Source organism: Pelmatolapia mariae, linkage group LG22 (assembly GCF_036321145.2).
Source record: "Pelmatolapia mariae isolate MD_Pm_ZW linkage group LG22, Pm_UMD_F_2, whole genome shotgun sequence".
Classification (NCBI taxonomy): domain Eukaryota; kingdom Metazoa; phylum Chordata; class Actinopteri; order Cichliformes; family Cichlidae; genus Pelmatolapia; species Pelmatolapia mariae.
Genome location: NC_086245.2, coordinates 2,227,000 through 2,252,465, shown reverse-complemented (window position 1 = coordinate 2,252,465; position 25,466 = coordinate 2,227,000). Strand labels below are relative to the sequence as shown.

General features: G+C 38.6%; 1 gene segment (V, D, J or C); it reads left to right on the top strand.

Moving 5' to 3' along the window:
• Positions 1 to 7,358: 7,358 nt before the first annotated feature.
• LOC134619802 (Ig kappa chain V-V region MOPC 21-like) lies at positions 7,359 to 7,947 on the top strand. The segment is given in 2 exon segments: positions 7,359 to 7,434; positions 7,640 to 7,947. Coding segments are annotated over 2 exon segments (360 nt in total).
• Positions 7,948 to 25,466: the final 17,519 nt, after the last annotated feature.

Here is a 25,466-nt window from a genome sequence, read left to right as displayed (position 1 = left end):
TTATCGCAGGGTGTCAGCACTCATTGCAGAGAAAGAGACAGAGAATGCATTTTAGAGAAACTGCTCAGTGTTTCACTTCCCTCTTTAACCTGAATAACCACGACAACAGATAGGCATCATTGCCAAATCAGGGAAGAGTTGTAAGGAGACATTTTGTTCATTTTACATATTGATTGTTTAATCGGTTAATTACAAATATCAGATAAAAGTCGCAGAAATGTCTAAAATTATCTAAATTTGGATCCAAATTTCAAATTCGGAGGCCGTGGTGGAGGTGACAGAGATTTCCATTAGGAGTGTCCAGGATGGATAAGATTATAAATGAGTACATCAAAGATTAGAATGATTTCACCTAAGAGAGCTGAGGTGATATGAAGCTTCCAGGCAGGAGGAAAGGAGGAAGATCTCAGAGTTTGTTCATGGATGTAGAAGATGACCACTGTGGTGACCCATAAAGGGAGCAGTGGACGTCAGATAAACATGCAGATCATGTCTATGTTGGGTCCATCGCTCCAACCCTGACCCAACCTGGACGTCAATGTGACGTTCAACATTTAAACTTTGGACTGGGTCATTGTTGGACGTCATGTGCACGTCTATGAAAGGTGCAGGAAAATTACATGATTAATAAATATAATATTTTTATTTACAAATATCATTATTGTTGTTATCAACATGATACATAGGGATACAAATTATTTAAAAACAAACTGACTGTGTGTTAGTCTGTTGATTTATCCAGTACATATTTTTCTTTTTCTTTTTTCTTTAACTGGTTTATTTATTTTGATTAATCAATTTATTTGTTTGGAACCAGACATTTAATCAAGTGTGTTGAAGTATTAAAAAAGGTCAAATCCGTGTTAAAAATTTTATAAACATAAATAACAAACAGTAGAAATAACAAGGCGTGCTCTACTGAAAAATCTTTATTGTTGTAAAAGCTGGAGACAAGTTAAAAAACACAACTCAATAAAACAATTTTATTCATAAACAGAAATTTTTACTATACATTTAAACCTTAATCTGAAATGAAGGAACATGATGCAGAAGACCTTTTATTCAAGTAAAATTTAGTTTATCTACAACTTACTGTGAAGAACATACAATGAAAAATCACTGAAGGAACTGTTTTATCAACCTTTTTGAATAACCTTTTTTCCAAATTTAAATAATTTTATATGTTTACTTTTCTAAAACAGACTTTGTTTCTCAGCCCACCAAAACCAAACCAAGAAAAATTAAACGAGTGAGAAAAAATAATTTTCTAAAGGTTAGCTTTTGTTTTTCTATTTAGTGTTTTTCACATTGACAATATTGTTTTTATATTATTTAATATGTAAAATAGAAGAATGTATGATTGAATGTGTTATTATCCAAATGGAAAAGGGTCATGGATGGTTGAGTCTTGATTTATTGTAGTATGAAAACAACTGTCTTGGTTTGATTTTTTTTTTTTAATGATCAATGAAGCAGAAAAATGTTTTGAACAAACTGTGAAAGGAAGAAAGGTGAGGCCAGATTGGCCTCACAGGTCACAGAGCCCACCTTCTCCCACTGGTCTGCAGGGAGCCTCAGGGTGCTGCTCCAGCTGTAGAGCCGTCATTCTGCAGCACCACAGGAGTCCTGCTCTCCTCCCAGCTGATGCTGCCACTGCCATCCACCTTCCAGGACAGCCTCCAGTCTGAGGGGAAGCCCTTGTTGGCCAGACACATGATTGTGGCCTTCCCCTGCTGCAGCCACCCACTTTGTATTTTTAAGACAGATTTCTTGAATGTTTTAATGTTAAATATTAAATGTCAGTTCACACTTAAGAAAGAATCTTGATATTTAGAAAAGCGGTTGTTCTTTCTGTAACCTCATCTTATTGGTAGTTTAATTCTGCAGTGGGTCACATTCACAAGTTATTTAGTCCAAACTATCAGTTGAAATATAGATCTCAGTAGTATCACTGCATATGATGAGAGGAGGTACGAATGATAAATACATACACATATAAAAATTGTATTTAATGTTCGCAGTTGTGGCAGGTCATCCATGGAGGAAGAAAAAGGGTGCGGCACACACACACACACACACACACACACACACACACACACGAGAACACGTGTTTCTTTTGAGTTTTTATGGTTAATTGTTCCTGGTTATTTAAACTCTCATATTAGTGCAGAATTTCTACACTGTGCTTTTGTGCAAATGGTGGAGCTGATACTGGAGAAGTCAGAGTTTGTTTCCAATGTGATGATAGCATTCTTATTTAAGCCAGTGACTTTTGTTTTAAATGAATATTAACATCATTCTGTAATAAAATTATAACACTGAAAGATTTTACAATGATCTGCTCTATAATTCTTTAAGGCTACGTGATATGAGCTCAGATTTTAATAGATTATGTTAACCAGTCTTGCTAATGGGAGGTAAAAAGCATATCATGTATTCACATTTAGTACTGGGGAAACAACACCGCTGCAAGGGCGTAGATTTGGTTTTGGCATTGGTGGGGACGGATGATTCAACCACGGAACCCTGCCCTGTTTCTTTTTTTTTTCCTTTTTGTCTTTGCTTCTTGATAAAAAAAGGAGAAATATACCTGCCTACATATGCTATTCTACATGCTTTTAAAGCATTTAAAATTACAATTCATAGTTTTATATGTGAATTATATAGTGTTAAATTACTATTAAACAAATGACTAAGTATTTTAGACTTTAGTTTACTTCAGCCATATTCCATATAAATCAGGTGTCATACAAAAATAAAAATAGCTTCAAATACAGTCATGACAATAAAAGAATATGACTTTAAGGACTTAACAACATTACTTCAGTTATAGTACACCAACATCTCTGATACATTAGCACTAAGGGAACACTGAATGACCTGGTGGTTTCTGTCCATAAAACTACTCATCTAAGATTACCACAAAGTAAAAGATCTCTCAGCAAAATGATGCAACATTTCAGGCACTATTGCCCCGATCAAATCAGTGAGCTGGGATTTTTTATTCTAAACGTGAACTACTGTTACAGCAAGAGACATGGACTACTGGTGCCCCCCACAACAACTCAATGTCCACTATGTGAAGGAGCCAAACACATGCCTTCTCCTCTCGTTAACTGAGATAAACTGCTGGCATATTTGTTTTACATCTATACTGTCCAATCTCTCCTGGTGGACATGGCAACACGTTATTCATGGTTACATACAATTTTAGACTGATGTGGGCCAAAGCCTGGCACATACTTGCCAACCTTGAGACCTCAGAATTAGTGAGACATTCAAAAGGGCTGTTGGGGGGAGGGGTGGTATACATATACATATACAAAAAAACTTGAATCTTACAGTGTTTATTTATCGAATAAAATAAGTTAAATGTCACAGTTATTATTGTCCAGCCGGAAACAGGCCGGGGGTGTCCAAATTCAGAGGCTGTGTCCACCTGAGGACCGGACCTTCTCGGTCTAAGTGGGCCAGGTCCTCCGAAAGATCTAGCCTTCAGAATGACGTCACGAGCTCTCTCGGTGGAGTGACACTCTGCCGTCTGCTCCTTGCTGTCTAAAATATAACCGGACGCTGGCGTAAATTCTCGACCATCTCACACTTCTGTTTAATCGGTTTTCTGTTTCACGTTTATTCAGCTGTGTGAAAACCCCGGAGGAACCCTCCCAAGGGATTAATAAAGTTACATGTAATCTAATCTAAAAACATTAATCTCAGCCAAACCGATTTACTCACGAACAAATAAAACACTGAAAAAGCCAAACAATAAGATTTTTAAGTTATCAAAGTGACTTATATATCATGTTTAACCCAAGTAGCGAAAGACCGCGGGGGGTTGAAAACGGAGTTTGCTGTTCTCGTCGGCTCAGATATTTGAAGTTTACAGAGCTACATCCTCGCCTGAAAATATGTTAAAAGGTTTTTTTTTTGCGACCCAGAAAGAGTAATATTAAAACTAAGTAGCTGCAGTAGTAGTAGCCATTGTTGGAAACTAGAATTGGCTAGGCCAATTCTAGTATATGGTTTTACTAATTTTGTTGTCCAGGTGGAAAATTGGGAGAAATTGGGGAGAATGGTGGCTCCGGGAGATGTTTGGGAGGGGCGCGGGAGGGTTGGCATGTATGGCCTAGCATAGCCTGTAATGTTGTTATGACGGACACATTTTATGAGTGAGCTTGACTTTAAGTGCCTTACAGGTTTCTTTCTTATATCCAGGTTCTTCCTTTTTGCTGCCATCCTCCTCTCCTCCTTGCAGGTCCTCGCAGCGCAGGCTTGCCGCTGCTATAACTAATAAGAGCTCCCTGAAAGGCACAGCCAATCACATTGGCCATATTTGTCACATGAGGTAGGACTCCAGTAGAGAACGTAATTTAACTCTTTCTGCACCGCTTGGTGAATGAGACGTTGACAGATCTTTTTTTTTTCTTTCTATCGGGTTTGTTTTTCTTTACTCGAAGAGATCAAGTTATTGGTGGGGACAGTTCAATAATTGCTGGATATTGGTGGGGACGTGTCCCTTCCGTCCATGCCAGTTCTAGTAGTGATGTGTCGGTCGCGAACGAAATGGCTCTTAGAGCCGGGACTTTGAAGTGAACGACACGAGCCGGCTCCTTATTGGGAGCCGTGTTTTTTTTTTTTTTCTTTCTCTCACCCTCTCTCTCGCACTTTTTTTTCGCTTCACGCAAGCCTTGTGCTTTGCGCTGGGAAGAGGGGGGAGGGGCGGTAGTTACACTCGCTGTAGCACAGGAACAGAGCGGGAGGGAGAGAGAGAGAGAGAGAGCCAGGGACAACAACGTCACATTAAAAAGGTATAGTAATCATCCACAACTATTTTCAGTTGCGGATGATAAAGCATTCAGAAAGCTTATTCATGCAGGCCCATATGACAGAGAATGTGCATCTTCTTTTTGTTTTCATATTTTAATTTATATTTAATTGTGTTGTGGTTTGCAGTGTTTTGTGTCACGGCCCGTGGCTCGACATCCAGGGAGCCGTGGGAGGCTGCAGTGGCCACACCCTCGGGCTGGGCCGCCTCCAAACCACCTGCGTCTCATCTGAGGCAATCACCGGAGGACTACTTCAGCCAGCTCTGACGGCTTCTCCTCGCCAGTCCGTACGTTTCCCCCCAGCGTGACCAGCATTCGGCGTGGAAGCCTGTGGCCTGCCTGTCCTCCTGCCTGACTTCCTCCCTCCCTAGGATTCCCGTCACGGGCACCTCTTCCCTCCAAGCTCCACGGTCCTGCTCTACCTGTAAGCCTCGGCAACTTATGAAGCCTAGCTGTTTATTTCTTGACAACCTGCGTGCTGTTAACTGTGTCTCCCCTTTCTGTTGCAGTTTCCCCACGGCCCCGATTACGGTGCTCCTGGGCTCCACGCTCCTCGTTTCCCCCGTGGCATGAGCCTTAGTTTTTCATTTTCCTTAACGTTGTTAAAAGATTCTTCAGTTCAATAAAAACTTGTACATAGTTCTGAGCTGCGGTGTGCTGAGTCTGCTTTGGGGTCCTGTTACCAGAACACTCCGTGTTCCGTGACAGTTTTGTGTTGTTTCACTTTAAATTTGTTTAAAAGGAAAAAGCTGAAAATTTAAATAGTTAAAAGTTGAAATGTGAATAGTTGATTTTTGAATTATATGATTATATGATTATATGATTTATTTATTACATTTTATGTGGAGTGAATAATTAAAGTCGTTTTGAACTACGAACTCCAAAACACATAAAAACTCCAAAACACGTAAAAACTCAGAAGCACGTACAAAAGACCACAGAAGTGTTCCAGAATGCTAGGCGCAGTGTTGAGGATTTGGTGTGTGGTAGTAACAGGTAAATAAACATTTTTTTTTCAATTATTTGAATATATATGAGTGCTTGTGTATAAAAACACAAACAATACACATATGCTTTCAATTGTGTAATTTAAGTGATCTAGGTAGCTCTGTTTTGGAAGTTCAGTTAACGCTAGAAATGTGTTTTGGAGTTTGTACGTGCTTTGTCTCTAGGGGCCACCGCATATATTTATATATAAACATATATAAATAAAACCACTTTTTTTTTAAATTAGTAATTCCTTTTGTGCCTAATTTTATATTATTGTTAATAATAAATTAATTAAAGCAACAAAACAACCTGAAGAGCCGGCTCTTTTTAGTGAGCCGAACCGAAAGAGCCGGTTCTCTAAAAAGAGCCGGAAATCCCATCACTAAGTTCTACGCCCTTCCACCGCTGATTTAAATGTTTATCATAAAGTGGATATACAAGTAACACCTAAAATGACATGCATGAGTCGAGGTACACTGAAAAAGGAGAGAACATGTTGTTCATTTTTATACTTGGAATCAGTTCACCTCCTCTCCATCTGTATCTCACTTGTCTACAAAATGATTGTGTGCAAGGATAGGACTTTCCATACAGATTAGAACCTTCTCCCGTTATCTTACTTTTTATAAATAACAACTTTTGCATAAGGAATTGTGCATGTTTATTTCAGGTCATGTGTTGGGCATTCACCACATTCATAAATGAGACTGAATATATTTTTTTGATCACCAAATACAGACTTTCACTTGTAATTTTAAGCCAATTGATTGAAATCATCTTAAAGCAACATCAGAAAAAACTGGCATTACTACACACATGTGTTACTACATGAAAGTGAGACAAAGAACTGTGTTATAGCAAGTGTAGTTGCTCGCTAAGGTTATTAAGAATTTTACATTATGACTTCTTTTTCTTCCCAAATGGCAACAGAAGAACAAACAGCGTAACAACTGATTTATGTTCACACAACACCAGTGATACAAGTTCACACATATACATTTCACTCTTCACACAGTGTATATGTATTCACTGTGGATACACATAGTCACGGAAAAAATGACACGCACGGTGTGTGAACCACAAAAACTTTACAAGCAATAAACAAGTTGCCATTCCGTTATCAGCGTTTTTCATCTTGCCTCATTTTGCATTTTACTTTCTACAAATTGGACCAAAATTCATCCAGTTCTGTCGCAGATCATAAAACATTTATATTCTCTCGGTGAAAACAGTTCTGTTTATCTACAGAATATAAGATATATTTTTTTGATTTTAAACATTTACATTTATTTCTTAGAAGATAACTTAGTTGAACTTGGTTTTAATGTTTAACTTTTTTCTGCTTCTGAATTAATATCAGCCTTTTTGTATACTAGATGCCATGAAAGATTCAGTTATTCACTGCTCACTAAGAGTAAATCAGCCTTTTATGTTGAGGACAGCTCCAGCTGACTGACTCTGTGTGTTTGCATATGTGTCCTGCCTCTCTGCTCACAGCTGTTAAGAGGCCAGTGTTGATCAGTGGCTGTCCAGGCCTTTCAGAGCCACTCACACACCAGCAGCACAATGATGATGTCACTGACTCTACTGCTGGCCACCCTGGGGCTCCTTGTTCAGGGTGAGACTCTCTGTGAAAACTTTGCTTCAGCATGCAGCCAGGTTCACCACAATGATGTTCTGCTATGATGGAGAAACTCTGAAACAAGCAGCACTGACCTTCTTCCATCTGTTCTCCATGTTAGAGAAATGATCCTCTAATGTTTGATCAACTTTCTCTGAGCTCGATTTGTCTCAATAACTTTTATCCTCTTTTTCTGTTTCAGGTTCATCAGCAGAAATCATCCTGACTCAGACTCCTAAAGCTCACTCTGCTGTTCTTGGACAGACTGTCTCTATCAGATGTAAATCCAGTTCAAGTATGGGTAGCTACCTCCACTGGTATCTTCAGAAACCCTCAGAAGCTCCTAAACTGCTCGTTTATTATGCAACAAACCGTCAGTCTGGAGTTTCTGATCGTTTCAGTGGAAGTGGATCTGGGACTGACTTCACTTTGACCATCAGTGGAGTTCAGGCTGAAGATGCAGGAGTTTATTACTGTCAGCAGGGTTACAGCTTCCCGTTCACACAGTGAAAAACTGTCGTACAAAAACCTCTCAGCTGAAGAGGAACTGATCTGAAGCAACAGCTGCAGAACAAACTAAAAGACTGGGAGGAACAATTACTTTAATATTTACTGTGAAATTTCATTTGTGTACACTCACAGTTCAAGTTTAACATTCATAAATTTATTGAAAAAGTTGTTAATAACATGAAAAAAACAAAACAAAAAAAACATGAAGTGGTGTCCCCGAATAAAAAAATAAATGTTTAATGAGTCACAGAATACGGACACAACACTGGCTCCAGATTTTTAACATGTGAACATTATTTTTAGGAACTATTGTTCTCTGTAGTCTGACTCATTCTTAGTTTCTACATTTATAACAATGGACAGTCTGTCCAGAGAGAGGCTCGACCTACTACAGAGAGAGAAAATAGCTTTAGAGAAACTGAGAGTTCAGATGAAAAGACATAACTGGAAGGTAAAATATGACAAGCTTTTATTAACAATACAAATGCTGTTGTCAGTGTTTCTGCACTGATAAGTAGCTCTTTTCTATTTGTAAGCTGTTAAATATTAAACTGATCCTTCTGTGGAGCTCAGCTGCAGTCCTTCATCACACAAATCAAAAAAATCACTGTAGTCACATCACAAATATTGTCTATTATATTCTAATATTCTGCTGATTAACAAATCAAGCAGGCTGTTATAACAGTATTTGTAGGGAATGTGTTCATTCTCATGTCAGTGACGATTTAGCCTCATTTGGATATTTCCAACACAAAGGAATCACTGTTACTGTTGCAAAAACCTAAAGTTATTTAGTCAGTTTGGTCAATTTCCAAAGTATTAATGTAGACAGAGCAAAGAACTAAAACGTTTCTCTTTAAAATAATATTTTACTAATGCTTAAAAGTGTGACATTAATATAAAGTCCTACCTAAATCTGAAACCAATGAAAATAAGATGTGATCATCCTCCTGACAGACTGTGGTCTTTTTCTTGTGTTAAGAGGTTTAGTGAAGTGAGTTTCTCTCATTTTGCTGTAAATACTAGAAGAGATTAACTTACATAGGTTGATTAAAGCAGACCTGTAGTCTCTCATCTGCCTGCATTCCTGTGTGTTTGTTCTGTTAGTCTGTTCTTAACATCATGTCCACTTCAAGCTGAATTCTGTCGTCATTATTTGAGTCCAGCTATTGTCTCGCCGCCTTCTGTGAGTTACTCAGCCTCTGTTTTATGTGCTTTAAATCTCAGACTCCTTATCTCCACCTCATCCTGGACAATTAGAGATCCTCAGCTAAGTCTCCACCTGCTTCATCTCTGCCACCACCAGCTTCTAGACTCTTCTCTGCTTTGTTGCTTCACCAGAGTTTCACTGCCAAATAGTTCATTAATCAAACTTCAATAAATCTGCATTTAAATGTCATTTAAATGGTCTCTGTTTAAACATACAGATGACACCCTGCTCTTTAATTTTACTCATTGGGTTTTAGGTCAGATTAAAATGTAGATCATAAAACAGCTTTGAGACTAGAAATTATGAAGAACACACAGATAATCTATGGTTGACATGACCTCAACATCTTATAAAAATATTTATTATATGGATTTAAAATATATTTAACCATTTTCACTGCACATTACAATCGATGTGTCTGTTTACATTTTTGTTTTGGTCTGGTTTAATAATATTACAAAATCTTTATTTTTTATGTGCATTTATTAAACTCACAGAGTCAAAGAACATGTTTCCTCATTACATTTTTATTCTTTTAAGAGTTTGAAATATCAGCTTTACAACAGGCACAAAAGGATGAAACTAGAGGACATTGTTGCTATGATTTTTGTCATTTTGAGATAAAAATATGAAAATTTAATGTATTTATTTTTTAAATCTGCAAACACAAAGAAACAAAGAGACAGAAGAAAAACAGCATCAAAGACTCAGTGATTGACATCAGGACTGGGAACACTGGTCTCTCCTCAGTATCTCTGAGACCAGAGTCTGGGAGCCCTGGGTGGCCTCACAGGTCACAGAGCCCACCTTCCCCCACTGGTCTGCAGTGAGCGTCAGGGTGCTGCTCCAGCTGTAGAGGCCGTCATTCTGCAGCACTCCAGGAGTCCTGCTCTCTTCCCCTCTGATGCTGCTGCTGCCACTGCTGTCGCTTGTCTTCCAGGACAGACTCCAGTCTGAGGGGAAGCCCTTGTTGGCCACACACATGAGCGTGGCCTTCCCATTCTCCAGCTCCTTGTTGGAGGGACCCAGCACCTTCAGGGCAGGGCGGGTATCACCTAGGAAACACCAATCAGCTTAGAGGACACGAACCACAATTTGAATTTCTCCGTTAAGAAGTTTCTGTCAGGTGTTTTTTCTGCTCCACCAGTCATTAACTCACACATTGTTTCACTTCCCTTTAAGAAACCTCTCATGCATATCAGCACAGAGAGAATCATCACACAGTTTGACCTGAAATATGTTCAAACTACACTGGAAATAAAAGAAGCAGATGTGGAAACATTTACAGCAGAAGTTTGGCTTTAAAATGATTAGAAGTCTAAATCATGGATGACTGAAGAAATGAGTGGACACAAGCACAGAGCAGCTACTCATTCATATAGATTTGAAATGTTATTGAACAGCTCACATGATTTCAAACTAAATCTGAAACATCTGACACGATAAAAACATCAGAAAGCAAACTTTAACTCATCCAAACAGCAGCTGATGTGGTGGAAATTAACAAACTAATCATAAGATGAAGTTTACTCTTGTCTACATATATTTTACTATGACAGAAATGTAGATTAAACAAGAGAAACTTGCAGAGCTAATCTGACTTAGTCCAGTAAAAAGGACAAACATCAAACATTAATTATTTTAAATTAAAAAAATACTTTTCTCTCATCTAACAAGTCTAACAAGTAGTTATAAAAGAAAATGATAAAATATTTCATAACAAACACAGTTTATTGAACTTACTTCCAACATCCAGTCTGGTTCCTCCACCAAAAGTCAACCACAGTGATACAAACTCATTGAGCCACCGTACAAAAACCTCTGACTGTAGAGAGACACGGCTCTCTGACTCTGTCAGACTGAACTAAACCTACAAGCCCTCAAAATACAACTTTATCATCAGAACCAGAAATAATAATTAATACTATGAAAAATCCCAGATTTTTATCTGAAATTGTACTAAGGTTTTGAATATACATTTCCCAAAGCTGACTTTGTTTCTTAGGACAAAATTAATGTCTAAAATAATTTATCAGTTACACAATAAGTTTCCTCGCCTTTCCTATTAAATGAAATGGAAGGAAAGAAAAATACATACAATACAAAACATAATTCTGACTTACTTCCAACATCCAGTCTGGTTCCTCCACCGAACGTGTACCACAGTGATACAAACTCATTGAGCCGCCGTACAAAAACCTCTGACTGTAGAGAGACACGGCTCTCTGACTCTGAAACAAACAAACTCAACAAAATAATTCACTGTTTGTATCATTTTTTCAGCTGATATGAAAACTGAAAATATTACAGTGCATCACATTTAAATAATAAATAATTTATTTGGAATATAAAACTTTTGACTTTGATGTCTTTGGACTTTTTCTGATATCAAAATCTTAGAATAACACAGTTTTCAGAAATTTAAATCTTAATTAAATTTAAGTGTAAATGAAGACTGTTGATTTCCTACATTTTTAGAGACTATATTCATAAATATAGAAAAATCAGATATATTTGTGTTTGATCCTCTGATAAACTGGCTGATCCACTCCATACAAAGATGCATATATATTGACAAAGGACACAAACATACAATGGTATTGAGCCACCACTGAACAGCAAGACTAAGACTGTGAACTCTGCTGGAGGGATGAAGGCCATTCTCCAAAAACATGTAGAGACCTCTGTCTAACACATCGCTCCAAAATCTCCCAGAGATGTTCAACTGTGTTGAGCTCAGGTGACTGTAGAAAACAGCACGAGAATCACATCATTTTTATTCTCATTCAAACATTCATTGGTCTCTAGTGCTTCCTGTTATCCTGGAAGAGATCACTCAGCTCAAGACTGAACTATTTAATGACATTAGTGATCACTGGGAACAAATCGTGTTATCTTAATATTAAAAGAAAGATGATATGTACGTCTTTATTAGGACAGGGATTTACATCAGTGTGTGGGACTGTAGCCTCAGGCTTATGTTGTACTCTTTTTAGTAACGACCCTGACACTGACCATCCTGTCTGATTGGCCAACAAGTCAAACAACCCAGTGTGTCACAGTTTCTGTGTGTCTGACTTCATCTTTGCACTGAAACAGACAATAACAGACATCTTTGTATTTGTTATACAGTCTCTCAGCTGGACTAAATAATAAAAATCAACATAACCTAATGATAAACGTTTACTGAAACCTAAAATAACATAGTTAGTTCTAGTTTTAAATATTCTAAAAGACACACAACTAACATCATCTTTGTTAGAAAAGTGTCTAAAATATTTTCTCTGCTTATACAGTTTCACCTTTTTCACTGGTGAAAATTAAATGTATGTTCTTCCACAAGATGCAGTGAATTATTTATTTAATCAGGAATCACTGAGGGCAAAACAGTATGTTATGCTGAAGACAACTGTCCTCCATAATATCACTACATTAAGGAAGAGCATCCTGCTGTTCAAATGCAGGATGTAGAGGAAGGATGTAGAGATGTGCAGAATGGAAGTGCTGTCAGAGAGCTGAACAATGAAATCAGAAGCTTTTCTGTAGAATGAATGTTTACTGTGTGAAAAGAATAAAATGAACACATTTACAAAAATAAGATAACAGAGAAAAAGACATTTCACATTAAGTGCATATTTGTATTCTTCATGCTCATAATCATGTACACAAAATACTGTGCAAAACAACAGCATAAAAACAAACAAACAAACAACAAAAACACTGTGTGAGTCAGTCTGATCATTTCCGTAGAGAGCCACTTTGCTTTGGAGCGACTAAGGTGCAAGTACCCTGTACTTACAATGTACTTGTTTCATTGTTTCCTGCAAAAATTGACTTGTTGCCCTCATGCATGTAAGTACAGGGTACTTGCGCCTTATTGGCAGGTCATGTTAAAAAGTGTTACCCGATCAAATGGTTCAGTGCAAACAGTTCCCCAGTAACATGGATCCCTACATGGCAAGTCCTTGACTCCTGTGCAGGGAATTCCTCATGATCCGTGGTGCGATACGCAATTCCAGGTAAAATATTTCCAGATAGTGCTCAGCTCCCTCTACACTCTCCTCACAGGTTTCCCAGCAAAAAGACAAGGAGACGATTAGTTGACTTTTCTCAAAACAAAGGATAAATACAGGAATTTGTTTCTATATTTAAAGCTAATACCTCGTAATTGGCATCACACATGTGTTTTATCCTTTACTGCCCACAGTTATGCATTGTCGAGTAGTTTTTGGAAGCAGTCTGTGACACTCAGGCTACGTCTACACTAGCCCGGATAAATTTGAAATCTGTGTTTTTGTATGAAAACGCTCTGCGTCCACACTATCATTTGCATTCTTTTTCACAGCGTTGTTCATCCACATTTAAACGGCCGAAAATGCTTACGTTCAAGTAATGCACATGCGTGAAACGTAAGACGATTCGACCTGCTTTATTTCTGTTTGCCGTTTATTTACTTTCCGGCTCTTTAAAATGCCATGATGTTGAGTTTTTTAAATGGACTAACAATGAGGTGGAGTTGTGGCTGCGAGTAACACAAAAGTACAACGTTGGAAAAGCGAGTGAGCGTTAAAGAATTTGAAGAAACAACTGTACAAACTGATATTAATCTTTAATGAGGCTGTCAAAATTGAGAGCAAACGAAACAACTGCTGTACAATGCCACCCGCCATCTTAGTTGAATTGGTCACATTACTGCATCACATAACTAAAATGCATCATTGTTTTCGAAAGCTTCCATTTTTGTAGTCCACAGTGTGATGTGAAAACACAGTTTTGAAATTCATCCGCTTTGGAGAATGTTTTTAAAAAGCTCAGTTTTCCTTGACCAAAAACGCTGTCTCAGTGTGGACGGAAGGCTAAAACTGAGAGAAAAAGATGCGTTTTCAAATGAAAATGTATTAGCGTGGACATGGCCCAAATTATTTTTACTTCCAATAGTATTAACATACTACACAGGTCATGAACAAGATTTTTTTTAATTTTCATTGTAAGTGGGCTAAAGCACTTAATTAAAAGTATTCTAATAGAAATGTAAATGCTGTAATTTGATTATTTTAATAAATCATGTAACTTGGATGGATGCGATGCTGGTGTGTCCACAGTGCACACGGTGGAAAATTTTCTGCCCTGGAGCCAGCCACACCTGTCTGCTGTCAAACTCACCTGCTGCTGATGATACTCGTCAGGAAGTATTTAACAGAGTGAATGAGCTTCAGTCAACGCTGGATCGTTGAGTGACACAGTCAGTACAACCGCGGCTTGTGTCGCAGTTTTTTTCATGACTGTAGTGTTTACACTGCAATCTGCCTTTGGTGGCTTTTTTGGCAGCAACTGTGACATTCAGCAGTCGCCTCATTGTTCTGACACACAAAACAAAACTATCGACTACAATACACACTAACTACACAACGCAAGACAATAACTTTAGACTCCAAACACGCTAAACGTCACAAATCTCTCACATCTCAAAACTCTCTCTCTCTCTTTGGCTCTCTCGCTGCCGTCAGTCCTGAAACTTACCCCTCTTCCTAAACATCCAAATGTCATGTTGCCATATAATTTTTTGATTTGTCAACATAGTACATTTTTCCACCAGTAGGAAAGGGTGTTTTCTTTTTTTTTTGTTTGTTTGGTTTTTTGCTCACAAGAGTGCTTTCGAGCGCTTGTCATGGTCTAGGTGGGTCTCTGTAGTTATCCAGCAGCAGCACTCCTCTTGGTGGAGACTGGTTGCTCCTCCCTGGCCGGCCACCTGTGGGCAATTATTCCAGCAGCATATAAGACCTGCGGGCTCAATTAGTCATCGCCTGAGTATCTGCTAAACCATGTTAGGCAGTGGTGTTACTATCGCTCAGTCTAGATCTAGTGTGAAAATTGAACTGTTTTTCCTGTCTTCATAGTCGGTTCATGGAGTGGGTTTCTCGCCTCAGTCATCCCTGCTTACCTGGACCTCGGTCACCTGCTGCTGGTAAAGCATTGACAATTCTTATGTCACTCACCTGCCTGCCTCCCCGAGTCTTGGCCTTGTGCTCACCTGGACCTGGGCTCCACCCTTCCCCTCTTGCTTCCCTCCACCTGTAACTAAGTAAGGTGACTCAGTTTGACTTTGTGAACTTGCTGATTACCCCTGGACCACTGACTGTGTTCTCCTCTAATTTCAGTGCCCTGGTTGGTCATAGTTTCCCCCCAGCCCAACTTCCACCTCCCCACAGTCACAGTTGTACCACTGTATTCTAGAGTATTCTTGATAGCACGCCAACTAATATGCTGTGTCCGAATTCAGGGGAAGGATGCTCCGAAAGATTCTACCTACCTACGTCACGTAGGTAGTATCCTTTGACGGACTGGTAGGCAGGAACTTCTTTTTTCCATAGAAACTTTATTGAAAAAACAATTAATACAACATATAAACAGCTGTGTGTAACCCAGTTCCTAAAATCATCTCAAACAAAAAAAAGAAGAATAAGTAAAACATTTTATGTTCATTGTTTCTGTTCTTACTGTCCTAGTTTGATGAAAGTGAAACAAGATCAATATATTTATTTAAACATAGAAGGGACGCAGATTATATATGATATGCTCTGGTCAAACAAGGGTTAAGTGTCTGCGAGGGTTGATGAGCTCTGATGAGAGCCTATTGTTTTACTCCACTCCTCTCATGTCAGCCAATCGGTGAAGCTCTAGGCAGCTCTTGTCCCTCCTTAGTACCAGCTCCCAAGTTTTCAGTCTCTTGCTTCTACAGCCGAACAGAGCAGGCGGACTAAAACTTTGGTATCGGTAAACTGGAGAAATTAACCTCTAACGAGTTAAAAAAAAACAACCTTTAAACTGATATTGTTCACAAAGTAAGGTTTTGCACTTGTTGTCGTAGAGGGCAGAGCGAAACCGGAAGGTTTACTGAGCATCCACTCCACGGCGGTAAGCTAAATGTGGCTAATCAGACACGTGATGTGCGGAGTGTGGGTACAGTTGTTGGGTGTCTCTGAAACGCACTGTTGTTATGCTAGTTAGATCATTAACTAAGTCATTAACATGTGAAAAACTGTAAATGTTTAAAGCAGCTGAAAATAAGTTTATGAGAGATAATTGTAAGCAGACTTCATGCTGCTTCCTGTTTAATTTTTTGATGCCAATCAGTTGTTTTACAATACTCAGTATTGAATACTTGGAGGTAATTTTCAGTGTATTTCCACTTGTACTAGTAGGCCTATGGTACAAGCGGGATTAAGTACATCTATTTTAATACTCCTATTCGTGGACTGAGTCCTTGTGTTTAGGTGTTATTGAACCTGATTGTTTGCACTTTGTTCAATTTCTGATAAGCATTTGCATATTATTCCATTTCTTAAAAGGGTTAATATAATTATTTATTTGTGATTAGATATATATGTACAGTGAGTTTATTTTGATGGATGTAATTAATGTTTACCATGAAAGTGGATTATATGGTGACTATAATTCCTGAATGTTTGAAGCCTTGTAGATAATCTTTAACATTACTGCAGGTTACAGCTGTGAATTTTTGAACATTGATACTGTGAACTTTGGAACTTGATATTTTTTTAACGTTGTACAACATGATTGAACTGATGATGATTAAACTGATGATAGCTGATCTGAATAGTAGTTACTGAAGGGTGACACTACTTTAGTTTAATTTGTGAGAGTTATCCTTAAAGTGGACATGACATATATTTGACCATTGTTTATAGGTCAGGTTTTTGTATGGGACGAATCCAAGGACCAGGTCAGTGGTTCCAGAACCAAAAGTATTCTAGTGTTCACTGGATGGCGAGTCAACCCAAGATCCTAGGAGACGATATACATGTACACGCACACTCATTTGCACATTGATGGACTACAATCCTCTACTGTACAAGTGGTACGGTAGGACAGACAATCACACACACACACTCCTCATCGGACGAACTCTAATGCAATACACCCGTTTGTCATGGGCCCCACCGCTACCATTTGGACTTAAAAGGACTAATTCTTTACTTGTGCACAATTTTATTTTATTGTATTTTTTTTGCTACTTTGGGAGAAATTTTTATACTTGAAGTTCTGTTAAACCTGTTGTAATACTGTGTTGTTTACAAAATTCTTTTAAAAAGCTTAACATCACTAAAGTACTTATAAGCCACACAACTGTGTTTGTCTGGCTTCTCTGTCATTCATGTACCAGAGCTCTAAGAGTCGTTCTTAATCTTCTGATACTAGCCCAAATTACTCATTACCTTGGTAATTATCCATTGGTACTGTATATAACTCCACGTAAGTGCTACATGTGGACAACCTGCCTTCGTTTAAGTCCGCCCTTACTTCGGTGTTTTTCCGGTCGCTAGTGCCACAGCTCAAAAAATTTAAAATGGACCCAGAAATGTCGCTCCGTTTTGTTAAATACCCCAACTCTTTGATCTTTGGGCTGAAGGAAGAACAACACTAGGTGTTTAATGCACAATCAACAGTCTCTTTATTCCATAAAACACTTTGAGCATTATGTCCGTACGGGACAAAATGCATTGACTTTCAGAATAAATGACCTATGCAACATGGCATTGGCCCGGACGTGAATAGGATCTATTTTGATTCAGTGTGAGTGGGATATCTCATGTTAATACTGAGTTTTTTGTGAAAATGCTATGCAAAAGTTAAAGTAAGCACATCATAGCCAGATAAATAAGTTCAAGCATACAATTGAGGAGCTTTTACGGAAGCCAGAGAGTGGAAAACAATCTTTTGAGTACATCAGGGGTCCCCAATCCCTGTCCACGAGGGCTGGTGTCCCTGCAGGTTTTAGATGTCACCCTGGGTCAACACACCTGAATCACATGATTAGTTCATTACCAAGCCTCTGGAGAACTTCAAGACATGTTGAGAAGGTAATTTATCCATTTAAATCAGCTGTGATGGATCAAGGACACATCTAAAACCTGCAGGGACGCCGGCCCTCGTGGACTGGGATTGGGGACCCCTGGAGTACATGATTCCAAAGTAATAAATGATCACATTCGCATTCTAATTATTTTTAAATTTGACTTTGTTTAATTTTTCAATGATCATATGTTCTGAAAGTTATTTTCTCATTTAGACCTTGTTTTAATTTTAATGATTAAATGTTCTTGAAGTTCTAAATTAAATTAAATTTTGTTTTTATTTTAATTATTTTAAATGATTTAATTAAATTTTGTCTTTGCCTGATGAAATAATAGATCTTTCTGAAGTTATAGTCTAAATTGAACTTTGTTTTTGGTTAATAACTGTAAAGAATTTTGAAGTTAATTCCATTTGAAATTTGTTTTGTTTTGATAAAAAAAAAAATATTTATGAAACAGTAAACACCATTGATTTTCTTTCATTGACTCTTATCTGTTCTATGTACGTAATTCCTAAATTCATTCACCTGTTGTTTTTTTGTTTTGACTTAGGGACAATTACTGTTGAGCTGATTGTTAAATTGAGTCTTATTTTGTTTAATTTGTAATGAAGTATTGATCCGGATTCTTCTGTGTTGATCCCTGAGTTTATTTTGACTGGTCAATCTCATCTTTAGTAATTTAGTAATTGTGTGTCTCTGAACCATTTACCAGTTGGGTTGAATAGCCATGATCTCACTTGCTTTAAATTAGAATCAATTAAGTTTGCAGTTTTATTTCAGAATTATCTGTGTTAAAATTGAAGTCTGCGTTTTTGGAAAAAGAAAAAGCATTGCGCTGTCATCATTTCAAAATTGGGGTTGCTTGTCTAAACCTTAGTAATTAGTAGGGTTGAATTTTATTTACAGTCCCAACAATAAAAGAAAAAGGGGTAATAATAATTAAGATAATAACAAAGACAATAACAAAGCGAATCTAAAAAAGCGTAATGGTGAACATTGCAATTTCACCGGGGATAAAGAGATTGCGTCAATTAGAAAAATATTTTAACGACCGGATGCTGGATGGTATAGAAGATAAGAAAGCAAGATCTAAAATGGAGAAGAAATTGAACAAGAGATGGAATCGGTGGAAAAAGGAAGGCTTCATATCATCTTATCTTGGGGGGCCACTACCCAGGAGTGCAGCCATATTCCAAATAGAGAAACAATCTAATGATGAATATGAGCATACACACTCAGAATGGAAGAAGGAAGGAGGGAAATCAGGAGGCTCCAAAAGGAGGGAGATGGACAAAAAGCGAGAGCACATTACAAGAATCATGACAACCAACATGTGCTACTGGATGATAAGAGAAAAAGGAAGAAGAGTCCAAAATCCAGACCACAAGTTACAAGGTGAAGACCAAAAATTACAAACATCACTGAGAACTGGGCTGCCCACTACCACACCTGGAGCTTCTACTGTGTTTAAACTCTACCCTGAACTACCTGACTGTTTGAGTTCGCCTAAATCTGACAGCACACCTGGGGACATCGGTCATCCAGTGAACTTGAACTCAGTGATAATGGACGTCACACCTAAACGACAACCTGACGCAGAGAAATAAAGACAACAGGATGTTGGTGAATAGAGTGCAAAGGAGAAGCTATCGAGAGATTGGTCGGACATGACTACCAGAGAGGATCCAGCCAAGCAAACTCAAACTGCACAGATGTCAGGCAACGAAAGCACATGGAGGCTGGGGCCCTGCTCTGAAGGAGATTCCCCCTGTTCTTCCTATAATACCATTCAAAACCCTTTCCTTCCAACAGAAAAGCTACAAAGAGATTCCACACTGATTCCTCCAACAACAACTCAGGAGATTCAAGGAGAAGAACAGCAAACTGGAAGAAAGGAGACGATGAGTGACTCAGATCGTGAGAATCAAAAAGAAAGCACCGACAACGATCATGAGGAGGAGAGTTGTGTAATAATGAACACTGTTTATTATTTTCCCCTGAGTTTTTTCCCCTTAAAGTAGTCAATCATTAAAAAGTATTTTTAAATGATTAAAAATCATGAAAAACCAAGCACACCATTGTTTTTCTTGTGACATTACCAATAAGTTTGATGTGTCACATGGCCCTCTTTCTATTGAAAAAACAAAAGTTGTATCCAAGATGGCCGACTTCTAAATGGCCACCATGGTCACCACCCATCTTGAGGAGTTTGCCCCCTCACATATACTAATGTGACTTTAATTTCACCAACCATTCCCATGTTATTACGGTGTATCCATATAAATGGCCCACCCTGTAGAATACAAGCAGCAGGGGCATGTGCTAAAAGAAAAAAAGCAAAATAAAGGAAAAGCCCATTGTGTTTAACTTTGATAAATTCAAATTAAAATGTGCCATTACTGTTAGAGTGAATTGTTAAATGTTGTCATTTCTATGCTTGCCAACTCTGGTGAAAGGGATTCCACTGTCCTTCCCCCCAGATTTTTGAGGTTCTGGTTGGGGGGGGGCTGTAATGTTTTATTGCAGATACATCCTATCTGGAAGATCTGCTTCTTTTGATGTAAACTTCCTGCGTTTACGACCCTTTGGTCAGCAGGAGGTAACACACACACACACACACACACACACATTCTTACCTACATACAGAAGTTCACACATATACATATAATGCATTAGAACCATGTGGGCGTTGCTTTGCTGTGTTTTGTGTGAACTGTCTCTCAATAAAAGGCAGCGAGAGGAGGCCGGATTTGGGGTCATTTTCGTGGTGGACACAGACGAGGCCTCCCTTGCGCAAGTAATCGATCGATCGACTGTCTTGTTTTCTTTCATGATGAATAAGTCTCTAGAACTAGCGGGGTTTGTGGGAACAGACCCAACATTTATTTGGTCATTCGGAGCCGGATCCTAACACATAGCATTCACCGAGGAGAGGGAGAGGACGCCACCGCAGTCTGCTAGCAGCCATCGTCTGGGACGATTGATGAAAGTCCTGGTACTTTGTTTTGTCACCAGGCCGGACAGTTTGCGCCTGAACTCCCCTCGGGATGGATGGCGATTGACGGGAACCAGAGACTCTTCCCATGAACGAAAACAACACGAACAGTGAGTAGAAAAGGCCTTATGCGTCACTGAGACTGCGCGGGCAGACGCGGGTCCAGGGGAGCGCTGGTTGCGCGGGTTTCACGCGAACCTAAAACAATAGAGAGCGGCTACGTGACCGTGCGGTTTCTCGCAGGTACGGGAGTGCGCCAGCCGTGCGGGAAGGTCGCAGGCTACTAAAGAAACGGCTCCGTAGCTGCGCGGTTTCACGCGAGTACGGGAGTGCGTTGGACTGTGCGTTTAGGACGCAGGTCCATGAGAGCTGTGCGTGCAGACGCAAGCGATAGGCCTATGTTGTGTGTGTGCGGGCCAGACGTGGTCTGCGTGAGTGTGGCTGATTATTGTCTTGTAATGGAGAATAAACTGTGTAAGTCTGCCTTGAAAGAGGATGAAATACTGCAAAGTATTTATTGGGCAGCACGTGGTGTGTGGATTGTTGAAGAATGAAGTGAAATTGTGCTCTAAGCAGTAGTGCTGGGCGATATGGAAAAAATATTTATCACGATATGAATTATTTTTTATCACGATAACGATATATATCACGATATACGACCTGACCTGTGGTCATCTAGAAAGTACGCAGTCTGTAAACAGCGAGTGCCGAGGGTGTAGTCTTTGTTTTGAGTTACCGTAAAGTATGTCGCAAATCCGGGTGCACGTACAGCAGCACCAGCTCGCAAACCACGAGACGGAGTTTCTTTGCGAAAAATATCTTTTTTTTTTTATACTTTATTTTTTCTTGCATAAAGTTAAGAGCATGTATAGTGAGAAGACAACACTAATATATTTGCCACAGGCTATTTAACCCTTTAAGACCTACCATAGAACCAAGTCCGCCAGAGCTTATCTTTATGTTTTTACATGCTGTAGTGCCACTTGTGGGAGTATTTCAAGTTTCCATATATCAATACAACCGTTATAGCCCAAATTTTAATAATATGTATGCATTAAGTCCATAGTAACTACATAAATTGCAAAAACTTGTAGTGCAATAAACTACAAAAAAATTGAAAATCGTTTTTGTTTTGTTTTTTACATATATTTCTAGTTAAAAAAAATTTTAAGAGGTGTATCCCTCAAAACTGTAAATACAAAAGTTTCCAACCACGAGAAATTTATTTTGAGTGTCTTCATAGTTTTATTTTTGAGATACACTAATTTTTATATACTACAGGAAAAATGAAAATAAATATTATAATGCATCAAAATAAACTATTTCCAACAGTGTAATTTGAGTTCTAAGCATCCCAGAAACGATACAGAAATGCATAAAGTCAAACATGTCTTTTAAAAACACCAACATAGCCTTTCGCGAAAATGACGTCACTTCCGGTTTCGGGCAGGTAATGGCGGACATGCGATAGTTCGCGCTGACGTATATGCCAACATAGGAAGTCTTATGAACGTCGGCAAAGCGTGTTTCTGGAATATTATCTTTTTGTTGCTGCAAGTTTGGAATATTATGTTTTTGTTGCTGCAAGTGCTTCTTATGCAATTTTTGCAAAGCTATATGTGGAAGGAAACCGTGACCTTGGACAAGCTAATGGCATTAGATGTAAGTACACCTCCTCCGGTTTCACGTGCAAAAAAAAAAAATTGCACTACCTTACGTGGTTCCAGTTCTACAGGGATTTAAAAATAGTTAGGTAAAACGGAGTGTGCCTTCTCCGACTGGTTGTAAAGGGTTAATTATATATTTTATGTAATAATTTATAAAATTTGGGTTAGTACGATATAAACGATAGAAGACAAATGGCACGATAGACACTTTTCTATCGTCCACACGATATATATCGTCATATCGCCCAGCACTACTAAGCAGAAGCGAGTGTGAGCGTGTCTGACATCATGGTGTGTGTGTGAAAAGGTACCCAACAGCTGTAATGCTACTTTCTGTTTTGAAGGAAAGGACAGTTAAAAAAAAAAACACAGAGAGAGAGAGAGAGATGTGTGTTGTTTTAAGCAGTGATGAGATTAATGAAAATGTAATGAGAGAGGAACACAAAAACATACAGAAAATGCATTAACCATACTAACCCTACATGCATATACACAATAAATGATACTCATGAAGACCAGACAGCATCTTAAGCATGAGATTCTGTTTGTCATCTTGTCCAAGTCACTAGTAAGATGAAAGTGATACATAGACTAGTGGACTGAATATTATTAGTAGGACAGATGACTGCATCATAGAGGAGAAAACAGAATGCTGATGAGGGGTCTTACATGAGTGAGCTGAGTGAGCTGATTGTGAGTTTCTGGTGTGTGAAGAAGTTTTACCATGACACACATTTGGTTACATGAGAAGAAACTTATCATGTGATGAGACAACAGGGTTATGCTGTATGTTGTGTGTGACTGATTGGATGAATGTTTGAGATTGATCTAGCTGTTGATTTGTCTTTTGTTACTAAGTTGAGCCTGCCAGATGGGTTGTTATGATTCATCCCCCTGGCATGAAAAACACGTGTCATGATTTAAACAAGGCCTTTCTTTCCTTTGCTTTCCTTTATTTTCTTTCTTTTCTTTTTATTTTGTTACTTTCATGGTGCACTGAAAGTTTCGTTTGATGATCTCTGTTTGAGCAGATATGCACGATTAGAACAGAAACGCTATACGACTCGTCGTCGAAAACTGTTGCAAAGTGAGCTTCTCCAAAAATGAAAATGGGCTCTGGAGAAAGCCACTTATTTGGGACAATGAGAAAACAAGTCCCTGTCAAAAAGGATTCAGAGAGGGAATCCAATTTAAAGTTTTTCTTTTTCATTTTGAAATGACGTTATTTTGCTGTGGTTGAAAATGAAAATGCGAAAATAAATTCCACAATCAGCAAAAAGAAAGAATGGATGACTGTGTGAATGAGTGAGAATTTTAAAATAAATGGGGAACTAACTGACTGACGAAAGCTGACAAGACTGACTGATTTAACACCATTGTGTGAAGTTAATGTATCTCTGTGTGTGTCTTCTGTTGCAGGAGCAGAAGGAGACCACAGGAGGAAACTTGGGTCACACGACTATGTGAACTCTGCAAATTTAACCTTTTAGTTTAAATTTTCTGTGTCTGTGAATTTACCATGGGTGTGTCATTAACTACTTTGTGTTGCTCACAGAGATTACTGTGAGAAAGAGTGTATACATAACATTTATATTTCTTTTTACAGCAGATGGTTAATCATGTGATTTGATCATGTTATTTATAACAGGACACAACTTAATGATGTTTTTCTATCACAGGATTACTGAGATTTTGTGTGAAGAAAACTGTGGTTACAGGCTGTGTGTTGGTGATTAAATTACACTGTGTTTGAAACCAGTGTTCTTTTTACAGCAGAGTGTTAACTTTATGACCTTTTTACAGCATCTCTGGAATCTGGATGGCCGGCACCTGACCACCAGGATTGTTTATGTGTGTTGTTAATGTTTGTTTTTCTAAGAGTGCATGTAGAGGATTCAGCAGAAAACAGACAAGTGACATGAGAAAACAAATAAGAGATGCAGTGTTTATGGAATAGTTTAATATGGGCTCATTAGCTGGCCACTATTGAGCTCATAGTAAGTGGAGTGACATTGCTTAAGGACAGTCACTGATTAAATTGTGGAATAAATTGGGATGATTCATGATTTGAGACAAATTATGATAATAATAGTGATTTAATGATTCAATGATTGGAAAAAACCTGCACATGATATTTGTCTTTTATGCTGAATGCTTTATTACTTTTATGATCCATAGTGGGTTGCAAATGTGAAGTTGTTTTAACTTAAAGACTTTATCTTCCAGGATACAGGCTCCAGGTGGAGCTGAGAGTTAGACAAGCTAAACATTTAATTGCTGACTGATGTTTTTACACAGGCTCACAGCTTAGAGTGAAGCTGCTCCAAGGGACAAACCCTGGAGATTGTTTTAGGGAGACTGTACAACATTCTTGTACATGTCTCATTGGGGAGTTGACACATGGCGAAAGCCATGTGGCGAGAGGAGTGTCATTTTAATTTGCAGATGTCGTGAGGTGCCATGACGAGAAGGAGTGACTGAGAGGACCATACATAAGATGGAAGCTGAGGCCAGGAGAGAGGCTTCAGGAGGATCAGAGATCACCTTCAGCACAGAGAGCTGTGCTACTGAGCTTCCAGGAGATCGTCATGAGGAGACTTTCGCGCAGCAAAATCTTAAATAAGATGAAAGACTTTCAACGTTGACGTTGAGGAAGACAACTAAGGTGTACGACGTGCTCTGCCTTTAAAATCTTCTGCAGCGTTGGAACATGAGAACCTGAGGGAGCGTGCCAAGCTCCGAAAAGTGACAGCGCAGAGGAGGTCCAGC